Genomic DNA, 19,190 nt, shown 5'->3' with positions numbered 1-19,190 from the left:
CGGTCTCCAGCGAGTACTGAACCCCTCCGAGCCTGGATTCCCACTCAGAGACACACTCGGAGATGGGGCTGGGGGCCACGTGAGAGCACCTACGGGCAGGGCAGGGTCCCGTGGAACAGCCTGACGGCAAGGATGGAGAATTAACGCACCGCACACGCTGCGGCGTGGCCCCCGTGTGCTAGGGGCCGTGAAGAGCAACGTCGGGAGCTCTGAGCCCACAGAACAGGGGCACCAGGGGGGTCAAGAGGGAAAGGGGCTCCGCGAGGAAGCGACACCTCTCTGAGATTGGAGCCTGAGGGGGAAAAGACGGAGCGGCACATGCAAAGGCCCTGGGGTTGGGGTAGGGAGCTGGGCAGGTGTGTCCGGTGCCCTCGGGGCCACTGTGAGCCAGGGACAGAATGGAGGGAGCAAGGCCAGGGTGACCTCAGGGCAGGCCACAGGGCTGGGGTCCCAACCCTGACTGCACACGGGCGACACAGATGAAGTCTGGACCTAACGCTGCCCGCAAACCCGGGGCAGACACAGAACCCCTGAAACCCGGCTGGACGATGGGCCGGAGACAACACGAAGCTTGAAGGTTACCATAAGGTCCTGGGCTTTGAGCCAAACAACCAAAACCCCACCCACCCGACTGGGGACATTACAGAGGGGGTCTCCCTCGCAGGAGCGCGCCCGGGGCCACGGTCCCCGGAGCAGGGCGGGTGCGCACTCACCGAGCTGGGGTTCAGCCCCACATTTGCCTCCACGTACGTCTCGGTCTTGGGCTCGACGGCCAGCTCGGCCTCCAGGATCTTCTCCACGGGCATGTCCTCGTTGGCGCTGCTCGTGGACTCCACCTCGTTCTCAGCCCGGTCCTTGCCCCGCTGCCGCTCCTCCTGCACAGCTGGGGCACCGGGGGGGCTGCCGGTCAGCCCGCAGCTCCCGCGGCAGCCCCTCCGCCGCCAGGGCCCGCGCAGCGCGCCCACAAGCCGGCCGGGGCCGGGGAGAAGGGTGCTGCTCGGGGCCGGCCAGACTGCGGCCCCCTTCTCTGCCCCACGCCTGGCCTCCCGGAGGCCGCGCGCTCTGAGAACAGAACACGCCGCCTCTCGTTAATTCGCTCACCTAGTGGTCACACCAGGACCCGCCCAGGGCCAGGGCAGGTGGGGCCCAGCTCTCAGGAAGCTGACAGTTCAACAGGGATCCCAGCGTGCAGTGAGGAGGGCTTTGATGGGCTATGGACTGAGGCAAAGCCAGGAAGGCTTCCCGGAAGAAGTGACAATGAAACGGAAGGAACAGGAAAGATAGGGAGAGCGATTCAGGCAGGAGAGGTAGCACGTGTCGAGGCCTAGAACCGGAGCAGAAATGTTGCTGAGGAAAGGGCCTCTCACGTCAGCTAGAGAGCAGAACAGGGGTGCCACAGTGGGGAGCGTGGCCGAGAACAAGGTCCAATGTGCCCCAGGAAAAGGATGGGGTGAGTGAGATGCAGATCTCTGATGGTCCCTTTCTGCTGCGGGGAGGAGAGGGGCTGGGGGAGAGCACAAGCTGGGTCAAACCCAAGCTTGAGACGGGACAGCCCGGGCCGGCCAGGCGGGTGCGGGGGGTCCAGCACGAGGGCAGAGACTGAGCAGATGCTGCAGTCGGGGCAGCCTAGTTTCTGGGAACCCAGGGAGAGAAGCTGACGGGAGGAGGCGGAGAGGGAACGGTTCATTCCACACGTCCCCGCGGAGACCCACGCGGGAGGAAGGCCGAGGCGACCAGGCGCCCCACGGCTGGGCGTTCACGGACCCTCGACTTCACAGCCCACGCAGCTCAAGCCGCCCTTTCCCAAGAGGGGCCGAGACCTCCCCGAGGTCACCCAGCAGGCCCAGGGCGACGCTGAACCAGAGCCAGGCCGTGGACCCCACCCAGAGCCCCACAAAGACCCAAGAAGGCTCCCGGGGGCTTCTGCAGCGCTCTCTGCTGACCCTCACACCCCCCGCTTCCCCTGCTGGGGACACCAAGGGCCCGGGGCCCGGGGAAAGGAGGCCTGGGCGGGGTGGGAGAGGCCGCCCACACAGCACCAGCACAGGGGAGCCCCTGGGCCTACTGGGCCTGCGCCTCCCCAGGGACGCGCCAGATGCCACTAAGCGAGGGCCGCAGCACCAGGACGGGGCCCACCACCGCCGCCGGCCGCCCTCCCTTGGTCCTGCTCTGCTGAGCCAGAGCAGATGTCCAGACGTCCCCCGACACCCCCAGGGCCAGCTCCTCAGCCCCCACCCCACACAAGGCTTCCTGGGGCCCCTGCAGACCCCAAGGCAGAGCAGGAGCTCGTGCGGGGTGTCTTCCCGAGGGCTGCAGTGAAACCTCGGTCACGCGCTCCCAGCCCCACCGAGGGGAGGGCCCTGCACGCCGCCCCCAGCACGGAGCCTTCCGGAGGCCGGGAGGGCGCGTGCCATCACCCCTCTGGGCCTCAGTCAAGGCTTACCCTCCCCTGCAGGAAGCCTGGACCGGGCAAAACCCAGTGCCCTGTTCCCACAGACGCCGCTGTCACGGGACTGCCCCCCGCGTACCTCCAGACCCGCCTGCCCTGCCCAGCTCCGGGGCCCGAGCTCGGGGCTGCCTCACCCCGGGCCCTCTCACCCTTGGCCTCGGGTGGGTCTTGCAGATGCAGGGCGCCAGAAGGAGGGAGGAGGGGGGTCCGTGGCTCCGGTGCCCGCCCTGCCTGGCCACGGTTCTCAGCGGCCACTTCCTCCTCAGGCCACAGCTCTAGAGGCTCTGCCGGCCCACCCCGCTCCGTCCTCCAAGCCTGGAGGTGTGAGGGCTCCCCTCTGCTCTGCTGCTCCCTGGGGGTCCCCCGGGCCCATGCGATTCCTGGAACACCACCCACAGCTCTGCAAGAGTCCACGTGGACCCCTCTCCGACACGCCGGTACCGCCAACGACCGTTCAGACCCTCTCTGGGCCGCGGGGCTCCCTGAGGGCCGGCCCTGCACCCTTCCCGCATCCACAAATGGCTATTTACGGATGGCCCCTGCCAGGCGCTGCGCTCTCCAAGACGCAAACGCTGACTCGAGTGAGAGACAGACTCTCCATCCGTGCGGCGAGACTCGGACAGGGGGCTGGACCACGCTTCCGATCCACCAGCTGGGCCCCGGAGCCAGGCGGGAGGCCTCGAGTCAGAGTGTTTGCAAGCCTGGTGCTTCTGGAAAGTCTGACAGCCGGTGGGGCTGGGTGGGGAGCTCAAGCTGGCCGGCCTGGCTCTGGCCTCTTCCGACACGGCGGATGCTGGGCTGGAGCAGGGCACCTCCTCGAGCCACCGTCTGCTACAGGGGACAGGGTCACAGACCAGAAGAGTGGACCCGGTGGGCGGCACACAGGCTGATCTTCACCAGCATCCGGAGTGATGCTGGCGTGATGAACCCCGGCAGGCCAGTGGCCCCGAGACCCCGAGGGTGGGGGTCCCCAGGGTCTGTCCTCTGAACAGAACCCTAAATCCTCAGAGCTGGGACACAGCTGAGAGGCACGTTTTAGCAGGTGGGGAAACAGGCCCAGAGCACCAAAGGGGTGCGGCTGAGCTCTCAGGAGAACAGGGGGCTTAAAGCCACAGGCTCCGGAATCAGACGCTGCTCTGCCCCAGCTGCTGTGTGGCCCGGGGTGAGCGCCTGGCCTCTCAGTGCCCCGGCTTCCCCAGCCAGAGTGCCGAGGACAGCACCGGCCTCCAGGCTGGATCCACAGGAGGCGCCCTCGGCTTCGCCCCCGCGCACGGCCCCCGTGACGCGGCCCAGTGGAGGGGCTCTCCTCCCCTTCCAGGCGGGACAGGGTGGCAGGTGGGGGTCCCTCAGCACTTGCCTCCTGCGTGGGGGCGTCCGGAATTAATTAGCCAGCGCTCTGTGAAACACTGAAGCCAGAAGGGCCGGCCGCTCTGAGCAACATCGTTACAAATATTTTGTTTTATTTAAACACCGGGGGGGTGGGGGCGGTGGCGGGCGGCTGGGGATTCACGCACTGCCAGCTCCACCACCTCTTAGACGTAGCTGTGTTTGACTTACATCCGCTGGCGCCGGGAAGCCTCGGGTGGGAGGCGGCGGCCAAGACAGGGCCTCGTTATCCTCCCAGCCCCGAGCCACGGGCAGAGGGGCCAGCACGGGGAGGGGACGCTGCCGGGAGGGCAGAGGAGGCCGGGCCCCCACGCCGGGGATCCCCAGGAAAGCCCCCGGGGCCGACCCTCCCCCAGCAGCCGAGCGCGCGCCTGGGAGGGGCCCTCAACGCCCAGCATAAGCGGGGTCCCCGGCGTCAGGAGACAGCTGCTGCCGGACGTCCAGGGAGCAGCAGCCCACAGCCAGGGTGGGACCCCCTCCCCCGGACCTGCACAGTGCCCACCGCCGCCCTCCGGCTCCCGGGGCCGGGCAGGAAGCCGCGAGGTGGGAGGGGTGTCTGGGCGGGGCGGGGCGGGGGGAGCGGACCGCAGGCCTGCCGCCTCCTTTGCTTTGGCACCGCCAGCGGCTGGGCCCTTCCTCCATCCCCTGTACGGCCCCCGGGGCAGGCAGGGCTGGACTTCTCCAAGGGCTCTGACCCGGCTGCCTCTTCTCAAGGCCGGAGGGGCATGTCCCCGCCAGAGGTCACAGGGCGAGTTATGTCCCACGAGCTCGGAGGACACATCCCTCCTTCCCTCAGGGGGCTCAACCCCGGACAAGCGCCCTGCACACAAGAATGGTCACGTGCAACGTGCACGGGCACGCACACGGGTCCACACACGTGCACACACGCTGCGGCCCCCACTCTCTGACCCCACCACCCGCCAGGCACGGGCGGGGCTGGCACCCGCCACGTTCCCCCCGGCAGGCCCCTCGGGGAGCCTGCCGGCACCCCCATATGCACCGCGAGGCAACTGAGGCTTGGAGAGGCAAGGCCACGCGCCCCGCGCGGACAGGGAGGCACGGGAACGGCACGGGAACGGGCGGGGGCCCCTCCGCAGCCGCACGCGGGGCCGTGCCCGCCTGCGCACACGCGCCAGGCGCTGCCGTGTCCACACCCCAGTCCCTCGGAGGCAGGGGACGGGGCGCAGGAAGGAAACGGGGAGAGGCCTTCCTCAGAGAGGAAGAAGGAAGCAGAGGCGGGGCAGCGGGGTGACCCTCCAGCCTGCTGCTGTCAGGTCTCCCCCCTCAGACAGGAGCACCGGTAGGCCCCGAGCCCTGCAGCTGCACGCCCAGCGGACAGGCCCGGGCTCAGCCTGGGGAGGGCTGGCCCGCGGGCCACCTCCCACCTGGGCCCCAGCAAGCCCGGAATGCTGCGGAGCGAGCCCCCGGGGTTTGCGTGCGTGCGCTCGCCCCTGCCGTGGCCCGACACGGGACGCCGTGGGCCTGCCGCGTCCCTCGTTACCAGCACGGGGGGCAGGGTGCCCGTCGGCCCTCCCTGCGGTCGGCCGGTCCAGGGGCCAGCGCCAAGCCTGTGCCCCACCTGTACCAGGGCTGTGATCGCAAGCCTCTCCCAGGGGTCGTGCGGCACCGAGGCCGGTCGGCACGGGCGCCCGTGTGGGGCTGGCACCTGGGAGGGCTCAGGCCGGCCCTGGGGGCGGACAAGCCACATCCTGCGTGCTCCCGGTCGAGGCTGGGGTGGCACTCCGGGCCCCCGTCCCCCTGGGCCCCGCTCTGCCCCAACTCATGCTGCCACCAGCCCTGCCACCGCCAGGGAGCCCTCCTGGCGGGGGTCGCCCCAGGACAGCAGAGAGGAAGGAGGCAGCCTCAGGACCGAGCCCCCTGCAGGGCCGGCACCGAGGCTGCGCCAGGGCCACCAGAGCGAGGCAGCGGGCCGGGCCCCGCAAGCGACGGGAAGCACGGGAAGCACGACGCGCTGCCACCCACGGCCGGGACAGAGCCTCCTCCCGTGGCCCCGGGGCTCGCGGGCCACACGGGGCCGCTGAGGGGCCGCTGAGCGAGGAGAGCTTTAGGTTGTGTTGGGAGCACGAGAGGGCGGTGTAGGAGGGTCTTGACTGCCTGCTTGTGACTTATAAATCCAGCAGGAGGCAAGGGGGAGGGGGCGGTCCTGATGGGATCAGGTATTTATCTAACGGCCCATAAATCTGGTCTCGGAGGGCCGCACGGCCTCGGGATCGCGCCCAGCGCTCCAGATTTATGCACCAGACGGAGAGACGGGCGGCGCGGGCGGCTCCGGCCCAGGCAGACGGGAGCAGCCCCGCCCCGCCAGTGTGGCCCTGAGACCTCCGCGAGCGCCCCTCCCCCCTGCACCCCGTTTCTCTACCCGGGAGGTGTGGGGACAGCGTCACAGCACCACGGCTGAGAGTGTGTGCGACAAGGACAGGGTCCCCAAAGAGGCTCCGCACGCAGCAGGCGCTCCTAACAGCCCCCGGTGAGCGCAGGGGAGGGGTCAGAGCCGGTGCCTCCCCAGCCCCGAGCCTGCAGCTCCACTGGGACAGGAGAGGGGTGTCATCCACCCTCCCCCAGGTCTTGGGGGAACAGGCAGCTGGGGTCTGCCCAAGGCTCACAGGTGGACAGGCTGAGGGGGCCTTAGGAGGGGGTCAGCGTTTACGGGAAAGCCCTGGGGACCCCTGGACGGTCACTCTCTGGGGCCCCACAGTGCGCCACATCCACCGAGTTTCTCGGCCTCGGCGTGCCAGCCAGGGTGGGACCCCCTCCCCCGGACCTGCACAGTGCCCACCGCCGCCCTCCGGCTCCCGGGGCCGGGCAGGAAGCCGCGAGGTGGGAGGGGTGTCTGGGCGGGGCGGGGCGGGGGGAGCGGACCGCAGGCCTGCCGCCTCCTTTGCTTTGGCACCGCCAGCGGCTGGGCCCTTCCTCCATCCCCTGTACGGCCCCCGGGGCAGGCAGGGCTGGACTTCTCCAAGGGCTCTGACCCGGCTGCCTCTTCTCAAGGCCGGAGGGGCATGTCCCCGCCAGAGGTCACAGGGCGAGTTATGTCCCACGAGCTCGGAGGACACATCCCTCCTTCCCTCAGGGGGCTCAACCCCGGACAAGCGCCCTGCACACAAGAATGGTCACGTGCAACGTGCACGGGCACGCACACGGGTCCACACACGTGCACACACGCTGCGGCCCCCACTCTCTGACCCCACCACCCGCCAGGCACGGGCGGGGCTGGCACCCGCCACGTTCCCCCCGGCAGGCCCCTCGGGGAGCCTGCCGGCACCCCCATATGCACCGCGAGGCAACTGAGGCTTGGAGAGGCAAGGCCACGCGCCCCGCGCGGACAGGGAGGCACGGGAACGGCACGGGAACGGGCGGGGGCCCCTCCGCAGCCGCACGCGGGGCCGTGCCCGCCTGCGCACACGCGCCAGGCGCTGCCGTGTCCACACCCCAGTCCCTCGGAGGCAGGGGACGGGGCGCAGGAAGGAAATGGGGAGAGGCCTTCCTCAGAGAGGAAGAAGGAAGCAGAGGCGGGGCAGCGGGGTGACCCTCCAGCCTGCTGCTGTCAGGTCTCCCCCCTCAGACGGGAGCACCGGTAGGCCCCGAGCCCTGCAGCTGCACGCCCAGCGGACAGGCCCGGGCTCAGCCTGGGGAGGGCTGGCCCGCGGGCCACCTCCCACCTGGGCCCCAGCAAGCCCGGAATGCTGCGGAGCGAGCCCCCGGGGTTTGCGTGCGTGCGCTCGCCCCTGCCGTGGCCCGACACGGGACGCCGTGGGCCTGCCGCGTCCCTCGTTACCAGCACGGGGGGCAGGGTGCCCGTCGGCCCTCCCTGCGGTCGGCCGGTCCAGGGGCCAGCGCCAAGCCTGTGCCCCACCTGTACCAGGGCTGTGATCGCAAGCCTCTCCCAGGGGTCGTGCGGCACCGAGGCCGGTCGGCACGGGCGCCCGTGTGGGGCTGGCACCTGGGAGGGCTCAGGCCGGCCCTGGGGGCGGACAAGCCACATCCTGCGTGCTCCCGGTCGAGGCTGGGGTGGCACTCCGGGCCCCCGTCCCCCTGGGCCCCGCTCTGCCCCAACTCATGCTGCCACCAGCCCTGCCACCGCCAGGGAGCCCTCCTGGCGGGGGTCGCCCCAGGACAGCAGAGAGGAAGGAGGCAGCCTCAGGACCGAGCCCCCTGCAGGGCCGGCACCGAGGCTGCGCCAGGGCCACCAGAGCGAGGCAGCGGGCCGGGCCCCGCAGGCGACGGGAAGCACGGGAAGCACGACGCGCTGCCACCCACGGCCGGGACAGAGCCTCCTCCCGTGGCCCCGGGGCTCGCGGGCCACACGGGGCCGCTGAGGGGCCGCTGAGCGAGGAGAGCTTTAGGTTGTGTTGGGAGCACGAGAGGGCGGTGTAGGAGGGTCTTGACTGCCTGCTTGTGACTTATAAATCCAGCAGGAGGCAAGGGGGAGGGGGCGGTCCTGATGGGATCAGGTATTTATCTAACGGCCCATAAATCTGGTCTCGGAGGGCCGCACGGCCTCGGGATCGCGCCCAGCGCTCCAGATTTATGCACCAGACGGAGAGACGGGCGGCGCGGGCGGCTCCGGCCCAGGCAGACGGGAGCAGCCCCGCCCCGCCAGTGTGGCCCTGAGACCTCCGCGAGCGCCCCTCCCCCCTGCACCCCGTTTCTCTACCCGGGAGGTGTGGGGACAGCGTCACAGCACCACGGCTGAGAGTGTGTGCGACAAGGACAGGGTCCCCAAAGAGGCTCCGCACGCAGCAGGCGCTCCTAACAGCCCCCGGTGAGCGCAGGGGAGGGGTCAGAGCCGGTGCCTCCCCAGCCCCGAGCCTGCAGCTCCACTGGGACAGGAGAGGGGTGTCATCCACCCTCCCCCAGGTCTTGGGGGAACAGGCAGCTGGGGTCTGCCCAAGGCTCACAGGTGGACAGGCTGAGGGGGCCTTAGGAGGGGGTCAGCGTTTACGGGAAAGCCCTGGGGACCCCTGGACGGTCACTCTCTGGGGCCCCACAGTGCGCCACATCCACCGAGTTTCTCGGCCTCGGCGTGCGCTGACCCCGCCAGCGGGGCACGGGGTCTGTCAAACACCCTTCCGCTCTTCTGGTGTCAGCTGGACATCTGCCCACCCAAGCCTTGCCTGATGTCCACGGCTGGGCCAGGGGCCTACTCTGGCCTCCCACAGTCCCCTGGGCTTCCCCCCAGGCAGCACTGATCACACCTGGGGGGCCCTGCCTGGCTGGCTGACGGTCACTTTCAACGGATGGATGCCCATGGCTCGCTGCTGTGTGCCCAGCGCCCGGCGTGGTACCAGGCACCAGGGGTGGCAAGCTCAGCAAGCGAGTGATCTCACTCTATACTGCGGTGCCCACAAGGGAGCCCTGAGCCGCAAGCTGCATGTCAGGGCCCCACCTGCCCTCAGCACACTGGCACCTGGCCCTCTGGCCAGGCTCCACATCTGGACGCAGACTGACCTGCTGCCCACCACACGCTTGCCCCCTGCCCAAGTTTCCATCCTTCAGGAACCACGCTGCACCCACCACCTCCAGGAAGTCCACCCTGACTACAAAAGGTGGCCAGAGGAACCGGGGCTGGGCACAGGCCTCCCCCAGCCAGGCACATGCTTCCTCTGCCCTCTTGATGGCCTAAAGGAATAAGATCTGCACTGGAAGCCAGAGGCCCAGGTTCCCGCCCGACACGTGATCTTGGACAAGCCCTGGACCCTCTCTGGGCCTCAGCTTCTCCACCCACACAAAGAAAGGTGGGCCAAGGTCTCTATGGAACACGTACCCTGATCAGGAAGGCCCGGAGCTCAGGCCAGCCCCTCGCTCATGCTGAAGCCCGGGAGGCACCCCGCCCCTCACCAGCGGCTACCACCGAGCCCCCATCACATCACTGCACTGCACAGGCAGCCTCGCGGCCTCAAGGAGCAAATCCTGCAGGACCACACGGCCCAGCTGAGGTTTCGGTTTCTCAGCAAGAACAAGTGGGGCTGAAGAGATGAACAAACGAAAGGAGATGAAAACTGCAGTCCCCACGAGAGGACAGTCCTCGGTGGTGAGACGCCAGCCCAAGACCCCGACAGGACCCGGTGGGAAGGAGACGGAAAAACACAAGCCACGCGTGGACCATGGGAACAGCCGCAGCGGAGAAGGGACCCCAGACAGCACCTCCTAAACCCACGAGGCCTCAGGCACGAGACACTCAAGCAGGGACGCAGACCAAAACTGAGAGAAGCCACCCAGCATACAGGAGCCACCAAACCTGCGCTGGGGAAACCGAGGCCCACGGACGGCAAGGGTCTACGAGGAGCCACCCTGGGCTCGGGCCCAGGTCTGGCTGGACAGCTTGACAATTTCAGCGACCTCGGGGGAGCGGCCTTCCGTGCTACACGCCCCCACCCGCCCCTAATAAACGTTGTCACAACCCAAGGCTGAGAGACCCCGCAGCTACTACTACTCTACTACTACTACTACTACTACTACTACTCTACTCCCAGTAGAGTCCCTCTACTGGGAGGACCTGGGGTCGCAAGGCACCCCGGCCAGGTCTGTAGGAGGAAGCACAGCCCAGGACAAGCTGGCGTCCAGCAGGCTTGGGAACGTCCTGATGGCCTCTAGAGTTCCCCGCCCGCCCCCGACCCGGGTCTCCTCAACCGTCCCCTACCCAGCAGCGGAAACAAGGCTCCAGGACCCGCACGCACGCTTTCCCGGGCTCGTTCATTCAGCGCCCGCATCTCCCACCCCCAGACTTGGCTCTCGCCGTGCTTCTGCCTCTGCCTCTCCCAGAGCCCGGGCGCTCGGCCGGGCCCGCTATGACCTTGAAGAGGCTCTGATCAATGTCCGTCCCCAACGGGGCTGGGAGCCGCCAGCAGGCAGGACCGAGAGTGTCTCTTCCGTAATCCCAGAGCCTAGCACACAGCAGGTACTCAGGAAAGGGCCGGTAAGGGAGCTCACGGCCCCCGGAGATGTGCTGCCCACAGAGCGGCAGCCGCCTCTGCAGGGAGTGAGCACCCCGTCATCAGAGGTATGCAAAGGAGCTCCGCGAAACTGCCAAGTCCAGAGCCACACCCCGTGCTCCGAGAAGGGAGAGGGCCAGCACCACCTACCTTCGCGCTTCATGCCCATGGCCAGGCACTTCTGGTAGCGGCAGTACTGGCACCGGTTCCGCTGCCGCTTGTCGATCAGGCAGTCCTTGTTGTCCCGGCAGGTGTAGGTCAGGTCCTTGCGCACCGTCCGCTTGAAGAAGCCCTTGCAGCCCTCGCAGCTGTACACCCCGTAGTGCTTGCCTGCGGGCGGGGCGGCCGTGAGCATCCTGCGGCCAACTGGCAGGGGGTGCTCGTCCCGCTGGGGTACGGGAGCCAGCCTGGGAGCGCGGCAGGGCCGCATCCCGGCCCCGCGGAAGCCCTGGACCCCGGGGTCCTCGCCGTCTCCACGTCTGAGCTGGAGGCCCGAGGAGGTCGGCCGTCCTGCCCCCGGGGCTGCCGGGCTCGGGAGCGGGATGTGAGGGGCCCTTCACCCGGGGCGCGGCCCAGAGAGGGGCACAGCCCTGCTGCCCCCGTGCCAGCGTCACCACCACAGCTGCCTCGTCTCTGGAAGCCTCGAGGCCACCCTGCCGCTCACCATCTCCGGGACGTGGAAACGCTAGAAGGTCCCGGGTGGGCGGCTCGGAGCTCCGAGCGGCCCCCTGGTGGCCGGCGGCCCTGCCGTCCCACGGGGCCCCCGGCAGCTTTTACCTGAGGAGCGGTCCCCGCAGATAGCACAGATGTGCTTGGTGAAGGACGCCATGTTCCCTGAGGGGTGGGCCGGGACTTTGAGGACACCGTTGAGGCCCAGCGGGGGCTTGATGTCCTCGCTGCTGCTGACGGGGTTCATGGGCGAGCTGAGCTGAAGGGGGGGGAGCCGGGGTCAGCCCTGGCAGGCTGCTGCTAGGCACCTGCTGCTGGGCCACAAGGGTGTGCCACACACCCCCTTTACAGACAGAGAAACTGAGGCTCAGAGAGGGGCCTTGCCCACCCCAAGGCAGGCGGAGCGGCAGGGCCCAGCCCCGCTGAGCGCCGGCTGGACGCCTGGCACCGCTTACTCAGCCGTCCTGCCCTCAGGGCCCGACCCTCCCGCAGGACCCCAGGCTCGAAGGAGGACCCGCGAGGCCCCCGCTCACACCCTCTGTCCCTCGTCCTCCTAAATAAGAACTGCCTGCCATTCCTGGGCGCTCCCCCGGCAGGACAGCGAGAGCGCTGGGACCCTCTGGGGAGGCAGGCGCTCTGGGGACTCCCAACCCACAGATGGGCACTGAAGCCTGGTCCCAGCAAGGAGGGAGGAGAGCCCGGGTCCACCAGCAGGCCACACTGCCCCGGCCTCGGCGGGCAGGGTACGGGTCCTGGATCGTGTGACCCAAGGAGAGAGGGAGGAGACGGCATCCCTTACACACACACACACACACACCCCCCTCCAACCCTCCCGCCATCCTGACACGCTCCAGGAAGAAGCGTGGGAAACTCACCGGTCACCCTGGCAACAGATGCCGCGGCTGCAGTGACACAGCAGTTTTGGTTCCGCTGCGCCCACCCCAGCTCTCCCATCAGCGCCAGGGGCCCCGAGGTGCTTCCCGCCGCATCCTGCGTGCCAGCCGGTCCCCACAGGCGCCAGGACGCCAGCTGGGCGGCCCCCCAGCACCCCGACTTCTGCAAACCCCTGACAAAGGCGGAAGTCGGGTCCTACGATGTCTCTGGATGGACGGCAGCTGCCACGCTGTCCCCTGGTAGCCCCAGGCTGGGCCCCTCCTGCACAAGGGAACCTCACTCCCTTCCTTCCCCGTGGCCCCCAACCCCCTACTCCCATCCCCCTTTCTCGAGCTGGGTGCTCAAAGCACAAACCATCCCCAAGGCTGTTTCACGCCAGCCCCAGCGCCTGCAGGGATTCTTCCAGCCCTGGACAGGTCTGGATTCTTCTGCTCAGGTCACTTAACCCCACGGGACTCGGGGGGGCTGCCAGGAGTCCGGGAGGCCAGCCCCGGCCACCTGGGGCCGTCGAGATGCAGGAGGCGGGGCGGGAGGGCGTCCAGAGGACCCCACTGCACCCGAGAACGCGCACCCCACACCTCCGACCGCGCCCGCAGGATCTGATCTTCAGGAGCATCTCCCAGATGAGCCTCAACTAAGCGGGGGCGCCGGCTGTTTGCCAGGGGCCGCTGCGCACGGGACCTGTCACGTGGAAAGCCCCCAGTGAGCAGGGAGAGCTGCCCTCCCCCTTCCCGAGCGGACACAGCAGCTCAGGGAGGTCAGGGGACCAGCAGAGAGCCCCGCGGGTGCTAAGTGACCGAGCAGGCGTGAGCTCAGGCCCCTGGGAGCCACGAGCGCTGAGGGGTTCCCTGCACACTGCAGAAGGGACAACCGGGGCCCCAGGGGACGGGCCGGCCCAGAGCCGCTCGGTGATCCGATCCACCAGACCATCCACTGGGCGTCCAGCCAGGCGCCCGAGGCCCCGAGGAACACGCCCTGCCCAGCCCGCAGAGCTCGCCCACGGTAGCAGGGGGAACGGCCGCAGCTTACTGAGGGACTCTGCCTCCTCTGTTCCCCGTGTGGCTGTTAGGGAAAGTATCTAATCGCCCCGGGCCTGACGCTCCTCGCGTAAAAACTGGAGAAAACGTGAGTGGCCTCCGTCCCAGGGCTGCCATTAGGATAAGGGAGCGACTCACGGGCAGCGCCCACAGCAGAGCTCACGAAGCCAGCCTGGGGCGCAGCAGCCTCTGCGTTAGCACTCGGGCTAGGCCAGCTGGGCCGCGGACAATAGAAGGCGGCGTCCCAGGCAGAGGCCCCCCCCCCCACCCCCACCCCCGGAGCAGACGTCTGGAGGTGGGGAGAACCAAAGGACTGTTGGGAAAAGGGCAGGAAATCCGTGCGGCCGGGACTGGAGGGTCAGCAGCAGGGGCCTGGGGCAGGTCTTGAGGGGCCGCTGAGCGCGGGGGAACAGCGGGCGCAGGCTGGAGGCTGGCGCGAGGCCTCTCTCGGGCCGCGGGAGCCCGGCCGCGACTCCACGCGGCTCTGGATCCGCTAGGCGGCACCGAGGAGAGGAACTCGGGCGTTTCCTCTTTCTGTGGTTGCCCAAACCATGCCGGGTGGGTAGGGGCCACCTGTCCTCTCTCCCAGGCCCCGACGTGCAGGCCCTCGGGACTGGCGCCTGCCCTAAGGAGACGGGCAGGCCGCGGCACCAGGGCAGCAGCTGCAGGCAGGATGGATGGAGCCGTCAGTCACGGTCAGTGTCATGGCCAAGCTGGCTCCCAGGCCACACGCTGAGAGCATCCCTGCCCTGCCGGGCTCAGGCTTCCTTCCCGTGGGCACAGCAGTCAGCCCAGAGGCTCTGGGGAGCCCTAGGAGACCCCGCACGTGTGTGAAGACGTAGGCTGCTTGTAGCCCCATCCTCACCCCAGGCCTGGGGCCGCCACTTCCCTTCTCTGCCTCAACTGGTGGGTCCCGGCACGGCCGCCATGGCAAGGCTGAGGGGGACAGGGGTCGCTCTTCTTCCTCCCTAGCCCCAAGCTGGTGGGCCTTGGACTGGTTCCCATCTCCCAGGACAGAGCGCAGGGTGCCTTGCTCTGCCAGGCACGCACACCCACCCACCCACCGTGGGCTCAAAGCCCCCCCCCCCACCTATGGGGGATGGCTCCCCTCCTGCACTCCGTCCCGTGTCCTAGGAGACCCGAGGCACCAACAGCCCCTTCTGGAAGCCGAAGACTCCGTGGCACGCCCAGGATGGGGGTCCCATCCCGTTTCCCCTTTCACATCCTTGGCACGTATTTCAGTTCCCGCGGAGCCTCCAGGACTTACTGAAATAACCGCCCGGCTCCATCAGGGCCCCCCAGGTCTCCTCCCCGCCCCTCGCCGCCCCTCTCTTCCACGCCCACCGTGCCCTTCCTTCCCGGCCCATGCTGGTAAGGCCCACCGCCCACGGTCAGGACGGGGTGGCAGGCCCTTGGCCCCGCTGGCAGGTGGCAAACCCTATGAAGCACAGTGGCCCGCTGGACGCCCCATCACAGAGGCCTCCCAGCCGCGCAGCCCACAGCGAGGACAGGCAGGGACCATGCAGGTCCTGCTCCAGGGAGGCTCGCCGGGCTGGCGAGGCCAGGAGACTGAGGTGCGCCCACGTGCCAGGCCCTGCGGGCGGGCTCCGGGATGTGGTGGGGAATGCTCCCTGGGCCCTGGGCTGAGGGAGCCCCCGAACCAGGGGGGAGAGGCGGGGCTACTCCGCAACAGTACCTGAGGTCCGGCCTGGCCCTGCCCAGACCCACCCCCGCACCGTTTCCATTTCCCTGCAGGGCGGGGTCACGGAGGAGGCCCTCCCTGCCAACAGCAGAAGTCAGAAAGCCTCCCTGGTTCCGGCCCTATGACTTCGCGTTTGTGGTTTTGAGGCAGGGGGTGGGGGCATGTCCCCCTCGAGCTCCACCCACACTTCCATGAATCAGGGGAAACCCAAGTTTCCAAGACAAACTGCTGAAGCCTAGAAGCTGAACTCAGAGCCCAGGGAAGGAGTTACGGGGGCAGGGGTGGAGGCAGGGGTCGGGGGGACTGAGGCCTCCCCGGGAACGGTGGCCAGAGGCCGAGCACGGAGCTCAGACCACGGCTAAACGAACCGCGGCCTGATCGAGCTACGGAGGAACAGGCGGACGGCTGACCAGAAGGGCAGCCCAGCCGTGAACGTCTGGGACACCCGCGGTTTGCTCCCCAACCCTCACCCCCTCCTAAGCCCCTCTCCTGCCCTCATCCCCTCACCAGCCTCAAGGGACCTGCGGCCCCTCGCTCACAAGCAACCTGGGCTCAACAAGCACCCACCGTGGGCCAGGAACCTGGCTGTGTGCAGAGAACAACAGAGAACAGGAGGGACGTGGCCCCAAACCACCACTCCCCAGCACCGCCCACCCCTGCCCGCAGACAGGCTACCAGTGCCAGGGGGCACCAGGCTCCCCCAAGGTTTGGGGGGCATCACTGCCGCCCTCGGGCCCTGCCCCCGCAGAGCCCTTGCTCCAGACTCCACACGCGGGCTCCTGCCGTACGCGTGCCCGCGGGACGTGCAGGGCAGGCACCGGGCCCGGGGGCCGGCAAGGAGCCTCGCGGGGCCCCGGGAGCCAGCAGGTGCCGCCTCTGTCCTGGCTCCCAGGGGACAGGGTGCAGGCCCAGCCCTCGTGTGCCCGCCCGCCGAGCAGCGCTGTCAGGGTGTGGCGGCCGTACGCTCACAAGAGCACGGCCAGGCCCCAGAAGGCGGCCAAGACCCCCGTGCCGACACCTCCAGCCTTCTGCCTGCTTCTGGAAGGCCAGGTGACATGAGGGGCCCCCCGAGGCCCGAGCTCCTCTGCACCCGTCCTCCAGGCACAAAGGGGCTGATGAGGTGGCCCTGGAAGAGCCAGCAAGACGCTCCACCAAGACCAGCTCTGGACAGGCCCAGCCGATGGAGTGGGGGAGGGCTGTCCTGCAGGCGGCGTGGCTCCATGGGCAGCAGGGAGCCCACGGGACACGCTGACACAACTAGCTGTGCAGCTCTGGGCCGTGGAGCCTGCGCCCGAGCTCCTCCTCTCTGGCCGCTGTCCTGCAACCCCGTGGAAACAGCTCCCAGAGCCTCCCCCACGGGGCCCTCCTCTACGGGGGCCTCCCTCTACGGGGATGACAGCTGCACCCAGACTTGAACGACGCTCAGAGCAAAGGGGGCCCCACCAACGTCCAAAAGGACAGTTTGAGCCCCAGAAATAGGGAGGACCCCTGGGATTCAGCAGATCTCCCAGGCATCCAGCGAGAAATCCACCAGGAAACCACCAGAGCCAGGAGAGGAGATGCCCAGCAGGGGTCCTGGGCACTCAGGACGGCTCTGCAGGGATTCAGACAAGAAGCGCCCAGGGGAGGGTGGACCGGACCTCGGGGGTCCCCACGGCAAGAACTGGCTGAGTCAGGCCCGCCAGGTGCCAGCAGCTTCCTGATCTGGACCCAACCCCGAAAGCCAGGCTGTTCAGAGCAGCATCTGGGCAAACACGACCACAGAGACCACCAAGCCCGGCAGATGAGCTGAAGCCGCGGTGGGACTCAGGCCTGGCACCCCCCCGAGGAGGCAGCGTCTGCCCGCGCCTGGGGGTCCGGGCAGGGAGCACCGAGACACCCCGTGTGGGGAAGGGTCCGGGCCTGGGCACAAGAAGGGCAGGCCAGGGGCCGAAGGGGCTCCAGGGAGGCGGCTTCAGCCTGAGGACCTAGGAGTCCCCACCCTACAGAGCTCCGAGTCCCAGCGGCAGGTCCCCGCGGCACTGGAGGGGGCCTCCCTGGGACAGAGGGCCGGCGAGGAAGCTTGGCTGCTGACCCCCGAGGGCCACGGGCACAGGAGTCGGCCAGGCCTGAGCTCAAACCCAGGCGAAGGCTGCCTCTCGGACGCTGTTTCCAGAGGTGAAAGGTAGAAGTGACAGCACCTGCCTCCCAGGGCCCACAGGACTCTATGCAGGTAAAGCCAGGCCCCGCCCCTCTGGTCCAGGCCCCGCCCCCGCACTTACCTGGGGGCTGCCGGTGCCGAAGCCCAGGGTGGGTGTGGTGGGCACGGACATGGAGTGGGGGCCCATGGGGGAGCTGATGACCGAGAAGGGCGGGCCCATGCCGTTGATGGGGGAGCTCAGGGTGCTGATGGGCGAGTGCAGCTGTCCCGGGGAGCCGAGCGAGGAGCTGATGCCGGGCCCCAGGGAGGGGTGCAGCGAGGGGGCGGCCATGGAGCCGCGCCCCGTGGGGGAGTTGAGGGAAGAGGAGTTCACCTGGGTGGAGAAGTCTGCAAGACAAGAAGCCACAGGAGGCCAGTCAGGAATCCACACCGACTGGCGCGCTACCCCTCAGGCCACAGCGACCACACCAGGCCGTGGAAGGGCAAGGAATCCCCACTGCAATCCTAAGGCTCCCCAGCAACACGAGGCCAGGCCAGGCATGCCCAGAGCTCCCGTCCAAGGCACCAGCCCCACCTGGCCCAGCTTTAAAGTTCAGGCCGGGCCCCAGGCAGATGCAGGAAAAGCAGGACGACAGCGGCTCTCAGATGCCTATCTGGGCAGGGAGGCCAGATGGCTGCCCCTGGAACCCTCAGCACCCCAGGCCTGTCCACCTGGAATGTCTGGTGGCCAGGAGTTGCCAGCCCCTCCGCCCACCTACTCAGGAGGTCAAGGGGAAAGTCTGGGGATAATAAAAATAACGAAGGCTGACGTTCTCGGAACACGCGCTATGTAGCAGAAACAGCGCATGTCCTCGGTGGAGATGAACGCACGGAGTTAGGAGGTACACGGCGATCCCATTATCCCGTTTTACAGATGGGGAATTGAGGCCCTGTGTTCTTACAGCTGCCCACGGCAGGGCGGGCCCAGCACACAGCCTGGGCCTGCTCAGGTACCCCAGCAGCGGTGGCCAAGACAACAGGCCCCCAGGCCCCTCTACCTCATGGGGCCCCAAAGAGTACAGCTTCCTGTGTGCCTAGGCCTGGTGGCATGCGGCCTGGGGCAGGGGAGCTTCCAGGCAGGCCTGGTGGAGGGGGCCCAGGTGTGCACCAAGCCTGCAGACGGGGCCGGGCAGCCTGCGGCAGTGAGAGGCCGGGACCTCCCACACACCGGCCTTTCATGCCAGGGATTTCAAAGCCCCACCAGGCACTAATTGGGCCTCCCCTCCCTACCCTGAGGGCTCAACAAGAAGCTTCCCCAGGAAGGAGGCTCTCAGGGGGTGAATCCACTGCCCTGGGGCCTGAGCAGACCACCAGGGAACTCAGAAAGGCCCAAACAAGGCAGCATGAGTCAGAGCTGCCGGCCACAGCTAGTCCAGTCCGGCCTCCGGCGGGGTGTCCTGAGCAAGCCACGCCCCCTCGGTGGGCCTCAGCCTTCCCATCTGCAAAAACGGTCTCTCGGGCCCTTCCCGCCAGGCCTGCAGCGATCACACATGCTTCTGAGAAGTCGAGGGGGCCACGGGTGTGATCGGGCGGCCCCCGTCCACGTAGCCCCAGGTCGGGGGACATGCCCTGCTTGCGCCACCCAATAGCCGCAGGAGGACTTCGCTTGCCTGAACCTTGGAGCGGCCGGGCCCCGAGCGTTCCCTGAGCGCCAGGTTTGGAGCAGGGAGAAGCCTTGTTTGTGCGTCGCCCGCGAGTCTTCTCACCCACTTTGGTCACCGGTGCAAACTGAGTCTCGGGGACAGGCTGCAGGACACCACTACCAACAGTCAGGGCCGGGTAGACCCGACTCCGGCCAGAGCCGCGCTTCCTCCAGGGCCTTGTGAACTTGTCCACGGAGGTGCTGGGCGGTGGCCAGCCCGTGGGGTGGGGTGGTCCCCGCAGGAACACGGGAGGCCCTGCCAACCCTGGCGAACCCCTT

General features: G+C 68.5%; 1 protein-coding gene across 1 annotated transcript in view; it reads right to left on the bottom strand.

Moving 5' to 3' along the window:
- Positions 1 to 18,902, bottom strand: part of RXRA (retinoid X receptor alpha) — a 32,131-nt gene extending 13,229 nt beyond the window's left edge. The window contains exons 1-5 of the mRNA XM_028497403.2: positions 18,880 to 18,902; positions 17,352 to 17,617; positions 11,566 to 11,716; positions 10,939 to 11,118; positions 714 to 883 (exon numbers count right to left, since the gene is read on the bottom strand). Of these exons, the coding sequence (XP_028353204.1) occupies positions 714 to 883; positions 10,939 to 11,118; positions 11,566 to 11,716; positions 17,352 to 17,561 (711 nt within the window). The 5' untranslated portion in view covers positions 17,562 to 17,617; positions 18,880 to 18,902. The remainder of the gene's footprint in view (positions 1 to 713; positions 884 to 10,938; positions 11,119 to 11,565; positions 11,717 to 17,351; positions 17,618 to 18,879) is intronic.
- Between the last annotated feature and the right edge of the window lie 288 nt (positions 18,903 to 19,190).

This window comes from Physeter macrocephalus, chromosome 13, assembly GCF_002837175.3.
Source record: "Physeter macrocephalus isolate SW-GA chromosome 13, ASM283717v5, whole genome shotgun sequence".
Lineage (NCBI taxonomy): Eukaryota > Metazoa > Chordata > Mammalia > Artiodactyla > Physeteridae > Physeter > Physeter macrocephalus.
This window is presented reverse-complemented; position numbering and strand designations above follow the sequence as displayed.